This window comes from Myotis davidii, unplaced genomic scaffold (assembly GCF_000327345.1).
Source record: "Myotis davidii unplaced genomic scaffold, ASM32734v1 scaffold582, whole genome shotgun sequence".
In the NCBI taxonomy this organism is placed as follows: domain Eukaryota; kingdom Metazoa; phylum Chordata; class Mammalia; order Chiroptera; family Vespertilionidae; genus Myotis; species Myotis davidii.
Genome location: NW_006294113.1, coordinates 293646 through 317657, shown reverse-complemented (window position 1 = coordinate 317657; position 24012 = coordinate 293646). Strand labels below are relative to the sequence as shown.

The window sequence follows — 24012 nt, the reverse complement described above, 5'->3', positions numbered from 1 at the left end:
AAGAATCATATCCCCTATCTCAGAAGGTCAAGAACCCCAAGGCCCCTTCTGAGATACAAGAATGGTATCATCACTACCTACCAGTGGTCGGCAAACCGTGGCTCGTGAGCCACATGCGGCTCTTTGGCCCCTTGAGTGTGGCTCTTCCACAAAATACTGACTTCTGTGCATGGGCCATGAAGTTTCAATCGCACTGTATGTGCGCGCCCACACGTGGTATTTTGTGGTATTTTGTGGTATTTTGTGGAAGAGCCACACTCAAGGGGCCAAAGAGCCGCATGTGGCTCGTGAGCCGCGGTTTGCCGACCACGGACCTAGACCGTCATCAAAGAACATTTACTGTGTTCATCCTTTCATTACACTGTTATCTTAAAGGGTGTGCAATGAACTTGTCACTAGCCAAGTGAGCGCTTAGTCCCATGCCTTAGAGCAACATGATGCTCTGGAGTAGTCAACAGGAAGTAGACGTCAATTTATATCCATCTCTATCCATTTTCAAGTATTTTGTTGCTATTTAACGTGCAGTGGTCTCCTACACTGGATCTCCTTGAGGTTAGTAAAAAAAAATTTAAAAAAGGAAAAAACAGTGAGAGGTAGTGTTACAGATGGTTTGCCTGGAAGAGACCATTCACACCCCTACTCAATGTCCTGAGTTAGCGAAGGGTACAGAAACTCAGAAGCGAGGTGACCGCACAGAATGCAGATGTCGCATTCCCCAGCACAGACAGAAGGCAAAGTTGGGACTCAGGGCTCCCTAACCTAAATGATATTTGTCGTTAGCTTTCCGGAGTGCTGAAAAACCTATACGCCCTCAGGAAAAACATGAAGTCCTTTTTTTTTTTAACTCCATAAAAACCATTTATATGAAAAAAAGATTAGCTAAACATCTGATTCAAAATATATGTTCACTGATTCATTCCACAAATATTCAGAGGGTGCCTGCTAAATGCCAGATGCTTTTCTGGTCAACGGATATAAAGCAATGAACAGAAAAGTCATGGAACCTGCCCTCCTGAAACTTATAGTCATGAGAAACAGAGGAAGTTTCTCTGGCCTCTTTTCAAGTGAATTCATCCAATACATATTTATTGAACTGGAGGTCTTTTGTTTTCATCAGTGAACAACACAGCTAGCCCCCTGCCCTCATGAAACTTCTAATAGGGATAAATAGACAGTCAACACAAACATTGTGTGAACTATGGGATATACAACGTGGGGCAAAAGTAGGTTTGCAGTTGTGAGTACACGAAACACAGTTTATTCTTTATTATTATTTATTTATTATTGTGTTATTTTTCATACAAACAACTGTGAACCGACTTTTGTCCCACCCTGTATTCAAAGGAGATGAGCAGTGTGGATAAAAAACCAAAGGAGAGCAGTACAAGCGCTCCTCATAAATGCAGTCAGCAGCAATTTTAAGTAGGGCGATGGTTTCAGGGAGAAGATGTTTGAGCAGGATTTGAAAGAGATGAGGGAGACAGCCCCTTGGAGACCTGGAGGAAGAGTGTTCCCGGCAGGAAGACTGGCCATTTTAAGGCTTTAAGATGGGCCCACACCTGATAAGTTGGAGGAAGGAAAGGAGGCGAGTATGGCTGCAGAGGAGTCCACAGATCAGGTGAGTGCAAGGAAATGAGACCAGAGATGGAATGACAACAGGTCATGCCAGTCCTTGCAGACCGTGGAAGGACATGCCTTTTACTCAGATCAAGAGCCACTGAGGGGTTTTGAGCAGAGGAGTGGCTTGACTCACCTGACTTACCTTTAATAAGATCATTTTGCCTTTTTGTCAGAACAGACTGGAGAGAGCAGTGGAGAAGCAGGGAGGGCTGCTGGGAGCACGAGGGTGGTGGTTCTGATGAGGTGGGAGCGGTGGGGTCGGGGATGTGAGATGAGAGAGTGAGGGGACAGGTTCTGAGTATATTTTGAAGTGGAGCCAATAGGATTTGCTGAAAGTGTGGACCATGGTGTGAGAGAAAGAGAGGAGCTGAGGCTGACTCCAAAGCTCTTGGCCTTTTTGGAGGAAGGAATCTTCAACTGGGGTGAAAGATTGCAGGTAGAGCACGTCTCAGGGAAAAGATCAGGAGTTCAGTTTTAGGCAAGTTGGGTTTGAGATGTTTATGGAAATGTCAAGTATTGAGACTGGATATGGGTAAACTATCTGGGCTGGAGGTCTAAATTTGGAAGTGGCATCAAATAAGATTAGCACATGATTAATATGAAAATATAGATGTTATTTTAAAAATACAAAATTATATGGAATAAAACTGAAGATTTTCTTTCACTCTCTTACTCCAAACCCACTACTCTCCCTAGCAGTAATCACTACTAAAGAGTTATTATGTGTTAAGAAACTAAAAATATTCTGGATGCTCAATGCACCATATTTGAGAAGCAGAACCAACAACTGTTTTTTCATTTCCACATGCATTTTATCACATAAGAAACGGTGTTTGAGAATTGTTGAAGTATTTATGCATAGAATTGTTCCTCTATACTTGTATCTTCCCTTTACCCATACAGTACAGTAATGTAATTTCCAGAATGGGTGACAGAGCAGAATTTCACAGCTGTTTGGAATAAACAATATACTTAGATTTGCATGACTTTTTCATGTGGGAAATTAAACTGATTTTTTAAAGATTTATTTTTATTGATTTCAGAGAGGCAAGGAGAGGGTGAGAGAAATAGAAACATTAATGATGAGAGAGAATCATTGATCAGCTACCTCCTGCATGTCCCACACTGAGGATTGAACCCACAACCCAGGCATGTGCCCCAACCAGGAATTGAACCTCGACCTCCTGGTTCATAGGTCAACACTCAACCACTGAACCACACTGGCTGGGCTAACCTGATTTTTTCGTTGGTTCCATGTTGCCTTTTTTAGCAATCTGTAATGTATCTGAGCTAAGCAGTACTGTCTATTTAAGAAAGATTATTGATTGTAAAGTGCAGGGTACCTTTAAGCACCATAGTAATAATTCTCTAGACTTTAAGCATTTATGCTAAAATAGCACAAAGTTTCTGTACCTTCCACTAGAAAAAGATAACCTTCAGAATTTGAACTAATGCATTTCTGTTTTGCTGAGTTGACAATTACTCTATGTAAGGAAAGTAATGATGACTCCTCAAATATCCAGTTTCTTATGAGTTTAGAGCTTCAGCTATAATGAAACTCAATAGTCTTTCCTAGGAGTTTGCTCTTTCTTCCCTGAAATCAAAGAGGAAAGATTAATTGAGGGGGTTTCCCAGTGTTTTGTTTTATTTTTGGCAGAGCTCTCTCTGCAACATTTATCAGGAACCCCCACACATCTGGATGGACACATGACTTATCCCAATCAGCTGCTGGTTATGCAGCTGCTGATCCATCAAGGCAACCAGTAAATAGGAAAATACAAGAAAGAGTAAGGCATGCATTCCTAAGAAACTTACCGTCCCACTGAGCCAATAAAAACTCACCCGTAGGGAAGAAAATATCATTGTGAGAGGTTCGCAAGCCAACTGAACTAAGGCATTTTGCTGTGGAAAAACAAAAAAACAGCAAACCACCTTAATGAGTGAATGTTCTCGAAGTTTACTCTATGGATTTTTCTTGATATGTTGACACTGACTACTGTCTTTTTTCTAGAGAGATCCAGCACATAGCAAAATTAGTAAGTCTCAGAAAAACTGAAGATCAGCTTATCATACTTAGTTCAATAACTTCATTTCGGGGGTACATGAGCTCCTACTTTTGATTTAATTTTGCTGATAAAATGTTTCTATTCGCAGGGTCAAATAAAGAATATCAACATTACATGACACCCTGCAAAGAACTGTGTAACCTGAACAAATCTGAAATCTTATTCTCTTCTCGTTTTTCATGAGCAAATGGGCACAAAAGGCAAAGCAAAGGTTATATCCGACGACTCTTTCCTCCTCCCCTTCCTCCCTTACCTCCCTCTTGTCTTCCACCCTCCGGTGGTAGTTTTCCTCTGGGCTCTCTCTCACCATCCTTCCTCTGCTTCCACTCACCCACCACCCTAGTTCATACAGGAACAACCCTAATCGTCTTCAAACTGATTCCCTCCTATAGTTCCTGCCCATTCGAGTCCATCAGTCACCCTCTCACAGACTCACCTTTCTGCAACACAGATCTTCCTCAAGCCCTTTTCCTCTTCGAAATGTTTACTGATTCCTTAGTCCCCATCTAATCGTGTCCAAAAGTCAGAATCAAATCCTTCAAAATACAACAATTTCTGGTGTTTGATTAATATTTGAATGCAAAGTTTCACATACACATGACTATGTACATACAAGCACGTACTCAAACGAAATTTGAAAAAAGATTTCTCACATCAATGGCATAAGTCAGCGGCTCTCAACCTGTGGGTCGCGACTCCTTTGGCGGTCGAACGACCCTTTCACAGGGGTCGCCTAAGACCATCCTGCATATCAGATATTTACATTACGATTCATAACAGTAGCAACATTACAGTTATGAAGTAGCAACGAAAATAATTTTATGGTTGGGGCACAACATGAGGAACTGTATTTAAAGGGCCAGAAGGTTGAGAACCACTTGGCATAAGTAGATCAGTTTAAAATGAATGTGGGCTTATAAAATAAGCCCACTCCTGGTTAGTGGCTACTTAAAGTTGTTTTCTGATTCCTTAAGGAACAAAAGGTGATTTATCTTGACACCTATGGATTGAATGTCAGTATTCCCATCACTTAGAAATGATCAGTTTCTCTTTTTAATGAATTGTCCAGTCACTGAAGATTTAGTGGAATCAGCATCAGATGTGTTTATCAGGACTGTTGAAAGTCAAAGTGGTCGGGATCACATAACTTGATGCTTGCTGTAAAAAAAAAAAAAAAAAAAAAATGTGCCTGGCCGGTGCGGTTTAGTTGGTTGGGCATCGGCCAGTGCACCCAAAGGCAGCTGGCTCAATTCCTGGTCAGGACACTTGCCTGGGTTGTGCAGGAAAAAGCATGATCGATGTTATGCTCTCATTTCTCTCTTCTCCCTTCCTCTCTCTCTGAAAATCAATAAACTATTCTTTAAAAAAGAAAAAAGGAAGAAAATATGACTGGTGGTGTTACTTCACAGAGCCCTGAAATTGCCTAAGTGTCTATCAGAATGTTTGTTGTTAATTATGAGTTAAAATGTGTTCTACAAAAGTCTATAAGATGAACTTTATGCCAATCGATTATCACCCCTCTAGGATAGTACGACAGAGTACCACTCCCTTCTTCATCTGCCGTTTTATTCTTTATTGTTTAATAAACATGTGACACTTTTAGAATCTAGAAAAATGTCTATTTGAAACAATGAACTTTAAAGTTTTCTTCAAAAAGTCATATGAACAGTTAACTTTGCGATTTGGTGTTCGTTAAATATTTTGGAAAAGGCCATCATGGCTTGTCCCCTCTAATGAGTTCATTTCTAAATGACATCTTTCTATTCCAGTTAGGAATAGCCGCCAGACTCAGAGCTCAATCATGGGAGTTTGCTCATTCAATCTAATCATTGTTGACTAATTTGAATTTAGAATATTATCTGAACCTTGATTAGTCACTCGTCAAAGCACCTGACGGGAGAGAGATGAACATGATCGCCGTGTCGGCGAAAGCAGCCACAGTGCCCGGGGGAAGTCAGGTCTCCAGTTACACAGTCAGGACCGCCAGGAATCAGGCCAGGTTTCAGGGCTACTGCACATCCAATAAAAGATGTAAGAGTGAAATTTTTTTTAAAAAAAATAATACTTCCAATGTTTCCATTCCATGAGCACTTGACTTTAGACTTACTAAAATTTCATAGCCTCTATCTGTCTTGAAAACCTTCATACATGCAACACCAGGTCTCTCCTACCACTTTTGACAGCAACCCAAATATAAAATGTACACAACTGTATATTTGCTTTTAATATGTTCACAAATTTCCCCAAATGTACTAATAGAAGTACCTTAGTGAAGATAAGATGACAAGCAGACAAAAAATTCCTATGGAATATTCATTACACACGGGCTCCATGCTGGAACCATGAACAGGGATGCGGCAGGAAATGAGACCCCTATACCCGTCTTGGCTCGAAGGTGCTCATAGTTTGATAAAGACACCAGTCTAAATGCATCTGAAACTTAAGAATACTGTAGAAACCCTTCTAAATGTGTGTCTTCCCAATTTTAGAAGCATATTTTCCCACATCTTTCTCCACAAAAAATACATGTTTTTGTAGTTGTTTTATTTAGTTTAAGGTCCTTGGTGCACATGCTTTAGAAGGTTTGGAAAAATTATAAGAATTGGTCCTGAAATTATTGATGTCATTATTTAAAGAAGGCTCTCTCGAACTCTCTCTCTCTTTTGAGAAGAAAAATATGTGGCATAATCTAAGAGAAAACATGGTTAATAACTAGAAAATCCTCCTAGCCAGCCATGGAAAGAGAACAAAGGTAGCAAATCCGTGCGTAATCTCTTTCCACTACCCTGGGCCATCGCACGCAATGATTCTCTCTGCTCTTCTAAAAGACAGTCTTCCTCAAGCATGCATGCTTGCTGCTTTTAATGGAAGAGCAAGAGCACTCCCCATACCTCTTCAGTGAGTGTAAATCCTGTTTATATTCTTGTCTGCCCCGGTTTATGGCTTCAGGAGAATTCACTCTGTGTTTTGAGCACACGCAGCCTGTCCTAATTCCCTTTTTTGGCCGGGGGAGCCTCCTCAGGGCTCTTTAGGGGGGAAAATGGCTCTTTCTTCCTTGATCCCGGGGCAAAGTCAAAATGAAAATAACAGACCTAACCGGCCGTCCTCCTTCACGTCACCTCCGACTTCTCATTCAGAGGGGTACTCGGGGCGGCAGGTGGAGTTATAATTATAGATGAGAAAAAAGCCACCTCAGCAGCTGCTGCTTCTGTTTGTTCCCGGCTATAACTGTCATCATTGGGCAAATTGGCATAAACAGGCCTCCACAAGTGGAAAATCATTTAACCCCTGAGCTTGTCTGGGTGCTCTCAGCGGCCAGGAAACAGAAAGAAAACCTGACTGTGCACCAGCAAAGGGTGAAACGAACAGTGCCTCGCCGACCCGGAGGGCCCTGGCCAGGGGGCGCCTGAAGATTTTCTGTCCTGTCGGAGACTCCAAACCACATAAATAGGTTAGTGCCGGAGAGTACACCTCTGCGTTTTCATTCTGACCTCTCCTCTATCTGGTCTTTGTTTTTCGGACAGAGCTTAACGACGGGCTGAACTGTTCCATGAAAGAGAGTTATCTAGGACTGTTCTTTCAAAAAGACTGTAATCATTTTGAAATGGGCTGAATTTATTACGGCCCTCTCCCGATTTGGGCTGTATTCACAGCAGACAAAGAGACAAGGTAAAGGTGGAAATATGAAACCGGCGTTGTGGCATGAGTCCCGTTCTTTCGTAATGCCATTCGCTCGTGCCAAAAGGCCCCGGGTTGTTTTTTTAATTGAAATCGGGAATATTGAAGGCTTAAGTTTGTGATTACCAAAACAAAAAAGTAAGACCGTGAAGAGAGTCCCAGAGTTGTATTTCCTCAGGGAAACAGGCAAATTAGAATTGGATTATTTTCCCAGCTCTAAATAATAGAACTTTTTCTTGTTTATAGTCAGATGTGTGCTATAGGCTACTTTATACAAGAAATTGGCTATAGGATTTATTTCTTGTGTCTTGAACAATTCTGCCTAAAAGATCTATAATTTCAGTCTAAGTGGCTCCCTCAGACTTTCCTCATGGATCCCTTTGAGAAAATCAAAAGGTTTTAAAGAAATCTCATTTTATCTGTGTTCCATGTTAGAGAGTAGTTGAGCAGGAATTTCATAGATTGGCTTTGGGCCATCTTCCCAAAACCTGAATGTTTAGTCTCTTGGTGAAACGCCATGGAATTCCAAAGAACTCACTGAAAACTGAGTTTTGGGGCCCAGTTCTCATCCTACCCACTCCCCTGGAACAGCTCCAAGTGGAAAGAGTCCTGAATAATGGCCTCAATTTTTTTAGCTCCAAACAGAAAGCAAGCCATCCCTACGCGATTTGTGCTACATTTTTCAACGGGGAAGTGCATCTTTGTTAGTATCACTGCGGCCCAACATTTTGTCTATCTTTTAAAGTACCTAGAGTGCCAGCTATGCACTTGGAGCTCTATTAGAGAGACACCCACATCCAATTAAAACCAGCACAAGTAATCCGGTAATTAACTTCCCACAAGGGCTTGCTTCTTTTTTTGTTTCTTTTTTAAAAAAAAAATATTTTTATTGATTTCAGAGAGGAAGGGAGAGGGAGAGAAAGACAGAAGCATCAGTGATGAGAGAGAATCATTGGAAGGCTGCCTCCTGCACACCTCACACTGGATCAAGCCCACAACCCAGGCATGTGCCCTGATTGGGAATTGAGCCGTGACCTCTCAGTTCATAGGTCGATGCTTAACCACTGAGCCACACTGGTGGTGTGGGGCTTGCTTCTTCCTAACAATGTCTCCTGATTTCTAAAAAGAGAGCCATACTTCCCCTTTGGAGGTTTAAGGGTAAAATAAATGAATACCTCTGTACATACTTTGGCAAATGAAGGCCGAAAGATTAAGTTTGGTCACTGCTTTTGAAAATGTCAATCAATATAACATATGAATACCCCAAATCTTCCTGTGGGTTAAGAAAGTATATGTTAGGTAACATGACAACCTATCTCATATATCTCATTTATTTATTCAAATATTTAGGGTGGAATGGCTATGTAATCTAAAAATAATACTTAGAAATTAAGGCAAGCTTACAATTGCTAATATTATTCTTTCCAGAGATGATTTCCCTCCTTTTTCTACTAAGCACTTTAGCACCAAGATGGTGGTTATGTCCAAATTCCAAATTGTGCAAACTGAGAAAGGTAAAAAGAGGGGTGAGGTGACCGACTGCTTGATGGTGTGGGTTTCCTTTGAGATGCAGCCTTTCGCTTGGTCTTCAATGTGCTTCTTACTTGTATTTTGTGTTCTTGCTCTTCTAGAAAAAAACTATCCAAGATGACTGTCACTTACTCCAGTAAAGTAGCCAACGCGACCTTTTTTGGATTTCACAGGCTACTCCTCAAGTGGAGAGGCAGCATCTACAAACTACTGTACAGGGAGTTTATTGTTTTTGCTGTTTTTTACACAGCGATAAGTTTGGTGTACAGGTACTTTCCTTTGCATGCCTCCCTCGGTGGCCATCAGGTATCGCGTGAGAATACAGTCTCAAAAACCTGAGCCCTGCGGTGGCTGCTGACTTTGGCGTATGTAACCTCCTTCGCATGATTCTCTCTGTTGCCTTCTCCCCGGGACAGGGTATTTTAATCCACACCGACCGTTTTTAGGATGGTAAATAGACTCACACTGTCATGTTCCGCTGGTTCTCTCTCCAGCCCCACATGAAGTGATCGTGATGAGGCATTAGTTGCATGTCAAGAATGTTGCTAGAGGCACAGAATGGAAGAGTTATACTTACTAGTAGATCCTCGCTACGTAATGATTTTGAATGGCAAAGTCCACAAATGAATAATTTCTGGTGCCTCTCTCAACTATGCCGCTCATAGTTGGAATTTGTGATTTGAGGGCCCATAGCAACTACCATTGTAATGAACGTGTTTGTGGCTGGTGTCTATCAGGCATACAGACCTAATCTAGGAAATTCCCTTCCTTTTGCCTGGAGCCCACCCACCTCCCCAATATTTCAACTAAAGAAAAGGCCAGAAAACTCACTGATTGTCTTTGTATCTTCTGAGCTCAGGCCGTGCTATGTTTACAAAAGGGGGTGTTTCTTCCTTATCATTTCAAAACCTGTGCCTGTCAGATGGACAGGAAATGTGAGCAATATTATGTCCAACAAATGCGTTTATGACTAAAAATTAGTCTTAATGCAATTTTTACCAGTATTATAAAATAGACGCTTTTTTAGCTTTTTAAAATTAAAATTGGTTGAGTACATTTCTTCTCTGGGGGGAATTAAAACAAACTAGAAAAGCTAAAGGTTTTTGAGGCTGTATTTCCACCTTTTCTATGTACATCCGTTCGTTATTTTTCTTCTGCATACAAATGAACACATTTGTATAGCATTGCTCTCACCTACATTCTTCCTTGCAGCAATAGGACCCCACTTGAACAAGAGGGATATTGGTTGACTGATAATTTTCAAAAGTAAAATAGGAAGACCTATGTAGCTAAATATCAAAATCACCATTTCGAGAAACGTATATATTGGTATACATTTTGGCCAAATGTCTTTAAATGGAATGTTGTATTAAAAACCTCTAATAATTCTTCAGATATCTCTTGTAATAGTATTTTGACAACTTATTTATGTCTTACCTAATCCTTCAGAATATGAGATGATGAAAGACACATGACATGGATTGTCTCAGTTTATTTTTACTAATGTGAATTTATTGCTGCTACTGCTGCTTAGAATAGAATAGCCCTTAGAATGGTTGCATTGTAGCCAGAAATGCTCCATGGAGCTTTAACTCTTGCTCCAATATCTTATTTACACCCCACAAAATTATATGCATATATTTTTTCTAAAAACCAAAGAGTGCTTATACTTATAACAATAACCATTAGTTCAAGTCATTCTTCATTCTTTGAAGTCCAATTGTAAAAGCTTGTTAAAATAGATCCTTATATCTTGATCAAAGGTACACCAAGAATTATAGGCTGAATTTGTCAAGAATGTCAAGTATACATGTAGAAAGATATAGACATAGTTTTCTTCCCGTGTCTACTAATGGCCCTAAGTTTTTTTTATCCTATTAAAAGCAAATAAATATAATTAGCAAAAGTCATAAGACAGCACCAGAATTCATTAATTTGATTACATCTCTTCCTAATTTTGTATGGATTTGACAAAATAATCGCTGTAGTACTTTCTAACTAGTAAAATTTCTATATGTGTCTATTAGTTAAATATTTTTTCCTTTGGCCAACTATTAATAACTAGAGGCCCGGTGCAAGACATTCGTGCACTTGGGGGAAGGTGGTCCCTCAGCCCAGCCTGCGCCTCTCGCAGTCTGGGAGCCCTCGGGGATGAGCCCGACTCAGGGCTTCTGGGTGAGCGGTGCTTCTCCTGTGGGAGCACACTGACCACCAGGGGGCAGCTCCTGCATTGAGCATCTGCCCCCTGGTGGTCAGTGTGCATCATAGCGACCTGTCGTTCCCCTGTTAGGTTGATTTGCATATTAGCCTTTTATTATATAGGATAACAATCATTTTGTTATTAAGTACAACACCATGTGTTATGTTGTTTTATATATTATTTAATCCTCATAACATTCCTGATGCATAGTTATTATTATCCCCATTTACTAGTACACCTGAGAAAATAGAGGCTCAGAGAGATTTTAAAGTATGCTCAAAATTCAAATCTGTAAGTGGCAGATCTGGAATTCAAACCCAGCTTCCCCTGACCCTATGGCCTGTGCTTTCCACAATTAAATCCTCTTTGACCATTTCTATTGGAGTATCCAAAACCATTCTGGCGGTAACTTTTCATCAGCATGACCTGATGGGCTCTGCAGAGAGGTGATGCCTCTCTTGTCAGCTTCTCCTGACTCCAGAATTTCTGACACCTCTTCCAAAGCTGAGGCCAGAACTCCAAGCCCACCCCATGCCCCATACCCTGCAATCCTGCTTTGTCAGTGCCAGCTCCCATTTCTTCATCTGTGATCTGATTGCTGGCTCACTGTTCCCTCACTCTCCCTCTACTTCCTTTATCGAAGTTCTGCTGACCCAGACAGGCCTCTGAAGCATGTTAACACGGGCCTCTCCAAGGGCTTCCCTTCTCCTTTGGAACAGCTACACTCGTTCCCTGATGCAAACCATCTCTGTTGCTTCTCTTTCCAGATTTTGATCATTATTAACCTGGAGACATTCCTTCTGACTCTGCATCTCCTCCCTGCAGCACAAATATTAATAATAATTCCATTAAATGAATTTATGTCTAACAGTATCATGAAGTGAATTTGGGTTGGATCTATAATATAAATATAACATATTTATATTATGTTAATATAAACCCACCAAATGTAATAATAAAAATTTCCACTTCTAATTGTTAAATCTGTTATTTTATATTTTAAATAATTGCAGGCTTTAAAATAAAGTTATAATATCCCTTGAAATACAACACAGAAAATCAAGAATGTGCTGAGTAGCATATTCAGGAGAAAGCAAGATCAAGATGTTAAAATCAGGGTGATTATTCAATAATAACTTAATAACTGTAATCCTCTTAATCAAGATTTTTTTTCTCTTTGAGTACACCTGATGAATGATTGAAAAAGAAACTATTTTATGAGGTACTGTGCTCCAAACCCAATGCATTAATCAGACAAAAGTTTAAAATATAACGTCTTTAAAAATAAAATGTTCAATAAATCTAATGGCCAATAACATTTATGTACTAAAAACATTCGTACTTGAAAGATTCAGCTTTTGAGATACATCAGCATAGGTGGAAAAGAAAAAGTTATTGCTCCTTGAAAAAAAAAATTTTAAGATTATTTGTGCTTAATTGTTTGCACTGAATATCACTTGCAAAGCAGGTGCAGAAGTATAATATAAAGGGCTGTGCGTTTTATTTTTGCTCCAGATTGTTACTTACAGGAGCCCAAAAACGTTACTTTGAAAAATTATCAATTTACTGTGACAGATATGCTGAACAAATTCCAGTAACCTTTGTGCTTGGTAAGTATAGGTCACACGCAGAATGCAGCCACACAACTGTCTCCGTTAGGATGACACCGATGACTGCATGGGAGTGTTTCTGAGCTGCAAGGCATGCCTGAAAAGCCACCGCTTGCAATAGAACCAGAATCATCCGTAAGGTTCACCCTCAGGGCCGCTTCCGCTACATTAATCCCAAACAAGTGTGAGGTAATGATCTGCTATTGGACAATGAAGCTTTCTCTTCACTAACCCTCCATTTTTGCTGTCAATTTTTGAGTTCTAATACCCACTTACTGGGTGCTATGGCATTGCCAGGCACAAATGATGTTTTTTTTTTCTGGAGGGCAACATCATAAGGTCTGGATAACAACGTATTTTTATACCCCAAACCGTAAAAAGGCTAAAATTCTGCTAAACGCATCGGTGTTGACGTGTCTGCTCCAAGGACGCGCTTTATCATTTTCCTGCGATTCTACAGGGTTTTATGTTACTCTGGTCGTGAACCGATGGTGGAACCAGTTCGTGAACCTGCCCTGGCCAGACAGGCTGATGTTCCTCATCTCCAGCAGCGTGCACGGGAGGGACGAGCGCGGGCGCCTGCTCCGGAGGACACTGATGCGCTACGTCAACCTCACGTCCCTGCTCATCTTCCGCTCGGTGAGCACCGCTGTGTACAAAAGGTTTCCGACGATGGACCACGTGGTGGAAGCAGGTATTGTGAATGGCTTTGCTTCCCATGGGCTCCTCTCAGTCTAGATGGGAACCTTCAAAATTCCTTTGAAAATCCCTTTTATTCATTCATTCATTCACGAAATATTTATTGATTAACTACTATGTGCTAGAAACAGTCTTCAGAGGGGAAAATGATAAGACATGGTTCCTGCCCTCAAAAAGTTTACTCGAGGGTTTGGAGGAAAAGAAACAACAGTCACATGACCTATAGGTAAATATGATAATTATTATCATCTTTATTTAAACCAGCGGTTCTCAACCTGTGGGTCGCAACTCCTTTGGGGGTCGAACGACCCTTTCACAGGGGTCGCCTAAGACCTTTGGAAAACACATATGTAATTACATATTGTTTTTGTGATTAATCACTATGCTTTAATTATGTTCAATTTGTAACAATGAAATTGGGGGTCACCACAACATGAGGAACTGCATTAAAGGGTCGTGGCATTAGGAAGGTTGAGAACCACTGATTTAAACCATCCAGCCCCAGTTGGTTTGGCTCAGTGGATAGAGCGTCGGCCTGGGGAATGAAGAGTCCCAGGTTCGATTCTGGTCAAGGGCACAGGCCCAGGTTGCAGGCTCAATCCCCAGTAGGGGGTGTGCAGGAGGCAGTTGATGGATGATTCCCTCTCATCATTGATGTTTCTATCTCTCTTTCACTCTCCCTTTCTCTCTGAAATCAATAAAAATATATAAACCATCTATAACATTACCTTACATTTTCTACCACTTTACAGTTAATCCATTTTCATGAATATTATTTCCCTTGGACTTTTTAAAAAAATGAGAAAAGTAAGAAACAGTCTCAGAGAGGTTATGAACAGCCCTGGATCACACAGCGCACAGTTGTAATCCAGGCTCAGAACTCCTAAATTAATACTTTTCCCAAAACATTAGGAGATTCTGGTAGGAACCAGCAGTGTGGGTTTTATCTAGGCCGACCCAGAGAGCTGCAGTGAAAGACCACTGCAGTGTGGGTCTGTTGTCTCGCTATTTCTCAAAGCAGATGCCGTTATCCTACCTGGGCTCCTAGGTACGCTGCGCTGAGTAACACTTATGCTGGAAGATGGTTCTCTTTGGTGTGCTAATATTTAGAGAAGCTGTGAGTTAAACCAGCCTTCAGTGGGGTGAGGATTAAATGAGATGATTGTTGGCATATGCTGAATACATATTGGTTGTTGTGCTGGATTCTTCTTAATAGATGGAAGTGTTTGTTGGAACGGATTAATGAATGTGTACCAGACAAAAGAATCATGAGATGATTCCATTTTTATATTGAGTATGCACTCAAATTAGGTTGCTGTGTCTATTCTCCTTCTCTAAAATGTCCTTGAAAATACATTTTTTTAAAGGATACTATTTTTGGTTTGTTTTTGGAGGTGTTTTTTTGGGGCGGGGTGTGGGGGCCTTTGGTTTGGTTTGGCTTTGCCTTGTTAGATGGGTAATATAGATAGTGACTAAGAACACAGAGTAAGAGTTCAAATTCTTCCTCCACCCCTTACTAGCTACATGACTTTGTGTGCATTTCTTAACCTTTCTATGCTTCACAGTTTCCTCATCCATAAAATGAGTTTATGGTAATTTATAATACCACCTATCTCATATACCTCATTGGCTTCTTGTGAGGATTAATCAAGTTAACATTTGCAAAGTGTCTACAGCACTATCTGGCACACGGTAGATGTTACAGGATGTTACTAGTTCTTGCTAGCAATAATGAAATCACCTAGTACAACAGCATAACATGGCTCTTTGGCCACTTTAGAAGACGTGTTTGATGTGACATCCTAGGTCTTCTTAAACTAAAGGACCAGGTGGTTGAGAAAGTCAAGGCAGAAATCAATAAGGAGGGGTGCTGAGGATGTTGTTGGGGTTACAGATGTGAGAAAGTTTCAATAGCCTAGCAAATGCACAGATATATTAAGATGTAAAAGCAGTAGAAACTTTTAAAAATTAACCTCCACACCCCCTCCAAATGCAAAAGGTGAATAGTGCTTCAGAATGATGAAGTCGCAAACACTACTTGATAACTTAATTTTCTTACCCCAACATCTATAGCAGTGGTTCTCAACCTTGGCTGCACATTAGAATCACTTGGGAATCTTTTTAAAATCCTGATTTCTGGGCCTCCTCCGGAAATCCTGTTTCTTTGTTGCTAATGTTGTGGCCCCACCCCATAACAAAGAAACAGAATTTCCGGAGGATGAGGCCCAGAAATCAGGATTTTAAAAGGATTCCCAGGTGATTCTTATGTGCAGCCAAGGTTGAGAACCACTGATCTATAGGATCAAGTGCAGTAAGAATTACCACATCTGAAGAAAGACCCAAAAATAAATGAGAAAGGTTTGACCCATTCCACACTGATGAGTGAGAGCTAAAGTTGACTCGGATGGATAAAGGTGATCTTTCTCTACTCCTGACGCATCCCTGACATGAAGAGAATGCACGCTGACAGGAACCAGACACCAGGCGCAATTCTCAAAGCAAATCTCCTCCTCTCAGCGTCATCTCCATATTAAAAGCAAATCAGGAGGGAGCCAGGATGGCTGGGGGAGGAGAGGTTTGGGGGCCTCTGGGCAGACCTGAGCTCAAGAAGGCTGAGTTGTGCCCCGGCCGGCTGGGTTGCTCAGTTGGTTGGAGTGCAGCTGTAAGCAAGAACAGATATGGCCCATGTCCTCAAAGATCAGTAAAAATTATTACAAATCTTTTCTTACATGAATCTTTTTCAGAGACAACCACAAGTACAGCTGAATTTCATATCTCTATGATTAATTTCTATTTCTCTAAAATAATTTCCTCTGTGCCCATAAGAATGGTGAGAAAAGAGTAGAATTTGAGGAAAGGGCACTCTACTTTTCTTAAAGCCCTAGAATCTTTATATGAAGTTTCTTGAGCTTCTTCTACGACTAGAAAGAGCTTAACGAGAGCCCTAGGGAATTCCGTTCAATGCTGATCGTTAACAGACATTAATACAACTAAGCAAGCTCCCAATTGTCAAGTGGCCGGTGAGATAAAGATTCTAACTTTAGATGCACTGGCTGGAAGGCGAGCCCCATTGGAGTTGCTGGCGTTATTTAGATCATTTAATCTGTGATCTTCTCTCACTAAGTAAAACCAAATGGATTTTGTGTTATATTGACTTTCTGCCCTGTGGTCTCCTGCTCACGTTTTCCCTGGCGCATTGCATGGCTCTGGGGCTCCTTGGTCTCTGAAATCTCCAACTGCTCTGTGTTACAGGAGAGATGATCAAGGGCCAGTGGTATTCACAGCTGTGCCAGTTTTCCCTCTGTTGGCTGAACTTCTACAGGCTGAGTCAGTTTCTTTTTTTCAGCCTCACATGATGAGCCCAGACAGACAGAATGTCATCCTGTGAGAGAAACCTGACGCACCGTGTGCACTGGCATTACCCAGGGGAGAGAGTGTGCCGGAGAGCTAGCCCATCCTTGAGTCAGCACCACGTACAGGCAGTCTCGGCTGGTCACTGTCTGAAGGCTCCCCACAGCTCTCTTTCAGGAGTTAAAGCAAGGCTACCCATTCAGTGTTCCTCAAACTGTCAGTGTAGACCGTGCTCACTGAATTATCTGGGGTGCTTATTTCAGTGGCAGGTTCCCAGGCAATGGACAGAATCAGAACCTCTGGGGTTTATGAGCTAGGAATCCACATTTTTAACAAGCTCCGCAGCAGCACTGCAGGATCTGACCTGGACAAAAATGCTGACATGGCCAGTTTGCCATGTCATTCCATGCTCAGGGTCCTTGCGCTAGTTGGAATCACTAGAGATCTTCTAAAAACACTGGTGTCTGACTCTCCCTCCCAGGAATTAGGTTCAATAGGAATAGGGTGCATCAGTGGTTTTTAAAGCTCCCAAACCATTCTAATGTGTAGCAAACTTTAGGATCCATTGCACTAGGTACATCTATTAACTCCTCAACTTTATCTGCAAATTGTCTCAAATCTATTCACAGAGAGCTAATGAAATTCTTAGCTACCTGGGCAGGTGAGGAGGTAGAGCACTGACTTGTGTTGATAGTTCCTGTGTGTCATGTGTGCAAGGCAGTGAATTACTGATACACATAGGATACTGATTTAGGGGTGGGGAGATGGCTGACTCATATCGAGAACACAGAGGAGTTTCTCTGTCTTTGTTCAGCATAGCTGTTCCAGAAACTGATTTTACTCAACCATTTCCTATTTTGAGCTGCTTAAACTGTGAGTTGTAACTTAGTATTGGGTTCTTAAGTCATTTCTTAAAAAATGTATTTTATTGATTTTTTATAGAGAGAAAGGGAGAGGGATAGAAAGTCAGAAACATCGATGAGAGAGAAATATCGATCAGCTGCCTCCTGCACACCCCCCACTGGGGATGTGCTCGCAACCAAGGTACATGCCCTTGACCGGAATCAAACCTGGGACCCTTCAGTCCGCAGGCCAACGCTCTATCCACCGAGTCAAACTGGCGGGCTTAAGTCATTTTAATGGCATAGCTTACAACCAGCATTTTAAATGGCATGGAATGGGATGGAAAACATCGGGTAGAAGAGCCAATCATTGTTTTGTGAACCACACGTATCTTACTGTGGTTCGTTGTATAAAATGTCTGACAGACAGCCCCACACAATGCCTTCACAATGTGACTCCATCTCAATCTCATTTCGCCTCCCCTTGGTTTTCCCACTTGGCAGGGATTTCTAAACCTCCACCATTGAATTTAGAGGACAGCTGTAGTTGAATCTGGTGGCTTCCTGCCATTCATATGGGAAATACAAAGATGAAAATGAGCCAGGCACTTTGCAATGTTCCTGAAAAAGTCATCTCTCTGAGAAGGGCTCAGTTGCTGAATCACAACTTTCTCTTTCAGAAAGAACTGGCAACAAACCCATCCTGCCTTCAGGTTTTCAGATGCAGGGCTTGTAGCTCTTCTGGTAATAGAGCCTCATTTGCACACGCTGCTTTAAAGGCAAGACATCTGCCTCAGCTGCTACCGAGGAAAAATAGATCAATTGTACAGACAAAATCTATGACAACTGGAATACTGTTTGTCAATGGACTTAATTAGTCCTTTGACTTGAGGGCAATAAAATTTGCCTTGAAGTAGCAGAACTTACTCCATCAAACCACAACTCAAGTTGCAAGCAAATACAAACATATGTGTGTGTGTGTGTGTGTGTGTGTGTGTGTGTAGATTTTTATTTACTTTGACCTGAAATATTAAGGATTCTTTGGGATAAGCAGTAGGAAATTGCTGAGCAGAGCTGTACCAGCCAGAAAGCCAGAAGGAAAGATATAACAAGAGAAACTCCAGGCAGGTGCAATGGCGAGATAAAATAGCAATGTCAGGAGCATGGATAGGGCCCGCGGGAGCATGGCGTGAAGACTGACATGGGAAGGAGACAAAGGTTGTGAGGACTAGCCAACTGATACTGCTGCCAAACGGTAGGAAATCAATACCTGTGGTTAACTTAGCCTTAGAAATGCGGATGAAGACCACATTCTGAACAAGATCACCGGTTTCTGGTTAAAATGGCCTGAAGTACTGATGAGGATAACACGTCCTTTGATAGCAAATGCTCTTTGAATTGATTTGATCAGCAATCTAGAGATTTTCTTTCAATTGATCGAAAACTTGGTTTCCAAAGACAGGGTTACTTTGGCTAAGATGTGTGACCCCACAGGGAATAACAAAAATTATTCTGCCTGTACACTCTTGGCGGACATATTAATGTCTGGTTAATCATCTTTCAATATATTTGGGCTAAAATTAAAAACCACCAGCTTTCCTTGCTTTGCATGACCGCTTCCAGTCCGTGGTAAGTGTGCTACATGGTGGGGAGGTGGGGGAAGCCTGACTTCAGCTTTGGCGTTTGCACTAAATAAACCCTCACTCTTTTTCAATGCTGTTGTGAATCCTCATCTGAGGATATTTTTTTCATTTATTTTTAGAGAGAGTGGAGGGAGGGAGATAGAGAAACATAGATGTGAGAGAACACATCAATTGGTTGCCTTCCACACGAGCCCTGACTGCGGCTCAGGACTGAACCTGCAAACCATGTCTGTACCTTTGACCAGGAATCGAACCCTCAACCCTTCAGTGAGAGGGCTGGTGCTCTAACCACTGAGACACTGGTCAGTGCTAAACCCTCACTCTTCATATTTGCTTTCAGCTAAGAAGCCAAGAAAGGACTTGCCAGCAGAATTTGATCCATATTCCTGAATGAAAAATAACTAAAAGTAAAATTATTTCTTGGTCAAATGACAGAGATTGCAGCCAGTATACAAATGGGGATATTTTTGAAAATTGCACTATAATCCCAAGAATATAACTGTGAAGTAATTGATATGAAATATCTGAGAATAGGTTTCCAGGTAAAGGATGATGCATAGAACCAAGACAGGTCAAATTCATCTATTAAATTCTTTCTTTTAAAAAATGGTTTTTGGGGTTTTTTTTAGGGAGAGAAGAAGGGAGAGATAGAAACATTGATTGAGTGCCTCCTGCTTGCCCCCTACTGGGAATTGAACCTGAAACCCAGGCATGTGCTCTGACCAGGAATTGAACGTTGACCTCCTATTGCACGGGACAATGCTCAATCCACACAGGTCAGGCCATCTATTAACTTCTTGTAATAAGAATTAATCACGCTCTGCAAGTTCTGGGCGGGGTGGGGAGGAAAGCATAGTTATCTGGCTCGTGCAATGGCTTTGAGATACACCAAGAAATGAGAACAGAATTAGGCTCATATTGATTTCTGAACTCCGAAGAGAATCCAATTTCCCAGGCATGAGCAGAACCCTTCTAAGCTAATACAAATAATCTATTATCTAAAACTAGTCTCCTGTTAGTAAATATTGGCTTTGTAGTTGTTACTCTGTTTGTTTCAAATATGAATAAACAGAATCTTCTGTCGGTGGGGCAGTGATTTTCAAACACTGCTATAGATCAGTGCCAGGTTTTCCTGTAGAGTTTGGCAAACATGCAACTTCCTGAGCCCAGTTCCATGAAATCACCCAGCATGCCGATGCCTGGACCTCACTCGAGAATCAGGCTCGAGAATCAGGCTCTGGGGGTAAGGCCAATGCGTTGGTATTTTCTAAAAGCATCCACGTGAGACTCTGCGCTATGGAGTGCTTTAGTGGGTGAGGCTGGGGCCCAGCGCCCTCCAAGTGCAGGTATCACAGGTGATTTCGATACCCTTATCATCAAACACACTGGCCTAGATCATATAAAAAATCTAGGTAACTCCAAAGCTCTATGAATTGGTGACTCTCAAAATGACCAAGTCTCACTTTTCCCTTGACTTCTTTGTGCTACAGCAACACCTCTTAAGTAAAATTCAGCCTTCGTGTTTGGGAGGGAGGACTACTTTAAACAGGATGGCCAGATTCATACACTGATTAAGATGCTCAAGGATAAAACTGTCACATTGGGGCAAAAGTAAATTTTTATCTAAATGTGTTATCAGAATTTCATAAGTAAATGGTTTCGTTACTGAGACAAAAGTAACTGAAAAATTATTACTTCACAAATAATCAGTTTTTGAAATACACTTTAATTCAGAAAATATTATTTATACTAAATCATAATGAACATTTAAAAGTGCACTTAGAAAATCAAAGGGGTGCCTGGCCAGTGTGACTCAGTGGTTGAGCCTTGACCTATGAACCAGAAGGTCAAGGTTTGATTCCCCGTCAGGGCACATGCCTGGGTTGTGGGTTCCATCCCCAGTTGGGGGCGTGCAGGAAGCAGCTGATGGATGATTCTCTCTCCTCATTAACGTTTCTATCTCTCCCTCCCCTTTCCTTTCTGAGATCAATAAAAATATATATTTTAAAAAGTCAAAGGGTTAAATACAAGGATAGTCATGGCACCATTAACTTTAATAACAAAAATTTAAAAACTACTTCAAGTCTATTCAAAAGAGGACTCATTAAATAAGTATTTTATACAGTTAACTAGGATGCAGCCATTAAAAATAAGGACCCTGCTCTCTATATATTAATAAATAATATCTTCAAGATATAACGAAAATAGAAGCAAACAATAGACATGTGTGTCATATAAATCCATTTGTGTTTTTAAAAATTAGGGCTATGTGAAATTCGTGATATTTTTCTGGAAACTGTGTGGCTGGGAAAATGAGACTCCCTTTCCCCATTAATATTCCTTTGGCCCTTTGGGGTTTTTGCACCATTTGAATTATTCCCTTTTTAAAAAATAAAAGGTTAAGTGTAAACTGTAAGCTTTTAGTGTGAATCTTTGTATGAACAAACCCTGGTCCATAGTAGACATTCAATAAATGTTTATCAAATAAACCTGCTACGTTATTCCGCCTACTATTCAAATCTCTCCTTTCCTTGGTTGTAGATGGGAGGGGGTGGGTAGCTAAAGTTTCACATAGTACATTATGCTTCAGCCCTTACTGAGTACTAAGTGTGTGCTAAGCATTGTCAGCCTCTTGACATGTGTTCATCATCTCAGGTAATTCTACATCTCAGTGAAGTACATATTATCATCTCTCTTTTACACATAAGAAAACCGAGGCTTGGAGAGTTCTCTGCAAACTCAAGCAAATTGTGTTATACATACACACACACACACACACACGCACACACACACACACACACTTAAAGAAGCACCTTTCAAGTAGATGCAAAATGTTGTGAGAATGATGAAAATAATATGCTCTTGTCCTTCCCAAGGAACTCTGCAGGGGAAACATTTCTGGGTAACATGCCATAATGCACGGCAAGAGAGAGCCGGTGGTGGGAGCGTTGAAGCGGAGAAAGTCCGGGAGGGAGGCTTCACAGATGAGGACCTCATTAATTAAGACTTGGAATGGAGTGGTCAGGAGAAGAGTCATGTGGCCATGTTTCCACACTACACTAAATGCTTTGTATACATTATTACCCTTTATTCTCTTAATCCTAAAAATTCTAAGTATTTTCGTTCCCAATTTTGGATGAGTAAATCAAAACCTAAAGAAGAAACCTTCCCCAGATGCTTGGGCCACACTCAATATGGCCTTACTCCCTACTGGCCATCTCTGTCAAGGATTGCCAACATGCATTGCCTCATGTAGTGAAGCATAAGTTGTGTGTTCACACACCGTGTGTGTGTGTGTGTGTGTGCTCATGCATACACATTCCTTATCTCTAACACAAGTATAAAGTACTTGTGACAGGAACCTCGATATTTCCTTAATATTCCTCCATTATACACTCACATAGTAGACACTGAAATACTTATGGCAATGTATTAGTGCTAAACTAAGTCTGTATAATCCAGCTATTTTTATTTTGTCCAAAGGTTTTATGACAACAGATGAAAGAAAATTATTTGACCACCTCAAGTCGCCTCATTTGAAATATTGGGTTCCATTCATCTGGTTTGGAAATCTGGCAGCGAAAGCCCGGAAGGAAGGTAGAATCAGAGACAGTGTTGATCTACAATCATTGATGACTGTAAGTACATCATAAATTGTCACACACACACACACACACACACACACACACACACACACACACGATGCTAATCAGAGACCAAGAGGGAGCTGGATGTGACAGGTTGGACCAGGGCGAATCTGCTTTGCTTAATTCAGAACCCTCAGCATGCAGGACAGGATAGCACACAGGTTCTAACTCAGGTTGATTGGCATTTGGTTGCTTGGAAACTCTGTGTTAACTAACAGTATTGGGCTTGCAATGTGCTCTGTAGGAAAGTGTCCCTTGATTGATTGGCAATGTCTGCCAAGGGTTCTGCAGGATCTGGTGCCCACACAGCATATTTGCATCCCTGGCTCCAGGACCTCCCCAGTCAGTTCCCCAAATTGGAATAGTTCAAGGTTAAGCCAGCTTTTCAGATGCTCCAGGAAACAAAATTGTGTTTTTATTCAACAAAATAACCCTGAATTCACCTGAGAAACAAATTAATGTAAGAGCTAGATAGATTTGTGCCATGACAGTCTCCTGCCTGGATTAGGCTAAGAGGAGTGAATGATTTAAAAATAGCTTCTGAATGAAAGTGAACTCTTCTTTCCAGTCTCAGATAATCATTTATGTGCAATTGGGGGGTGGGGAGGGAGTCAATGGATCCCAGTCCTTCCTGCTTCAAAGAAGGATAGATTTTCTGTCAATATAAGCAACCTTATTTGGCAGGGGTGGAGGGTTAGGATAGATTATTTCTTTTTTCTAAGATCTATGGCAAGCATGTTTTAAAAACAGAAAAAAACAAACAAAAATATCTCCATATAATATACCAAAATGGCTAGAAATGACTTATCCTATATAATAAAAGCCTAATATGCTAAGTGTCCAGTTGACCAGTTGGCTGTTCAACCAATCAAAGTGTAATATGCTAATGATATGCTAAGGCCACTCAACTGCTAACTATGACATGCACTGACCACCAGGGGGCAACCAGTCAACCAGTTGCTATGACATGCACTGACCACCAGGGGGCAGATGATCCAACCCGTTGGTTAGCTTGCTGCTGGGGTCCGGCCAATTGGGACTGAGCAAGAGGGGCCTGACATGCCCTGGAGCCCTTCCGTGGTCCCTCCCCAGCTGGCCAACCTCCTGCATCCCTCCCCAGCCCCTA

At 41.2% G+C, this 24012-nt stretch overlaps 1 protein-coding gene across 1 annotated transcript in view; it reads left to right on the top strand.

Annotated features, from left to right (window-relative positions):
• The first annotated feature begins 6765 nt into the window (after positions 1 to 6765).
• The window catches only part of BEST3 (bestrophin 3), a 40904-nt gene continuing 23657 nt past the window's right edge, over positions 6766 to 24012 (top strand). The window contains exons 1-5 of the mRNA XM_006768146.2: positions 6766 to 7137; positions 8996 to 9163; positions 12610 to 12704; positions 13165 to 13398; positions 22723 to 22877. Coding sequence (XP_006768209.1) covers positions 9012 to 9163; positions 12610 to 12704; positions 13165 to 13398; positions 22723 to 22877 — 636 coding nt within the window. The 5' untranslated portion in view covers positions 6766 to 7137; positions 8996 to 9011. The remainder of the gene's footprint in view (positions 7138 to 8995; positions 9164 to 12609; positions 12705 to 13164; positions 13399 to 22722; positions 22878 to 24012) is intronic.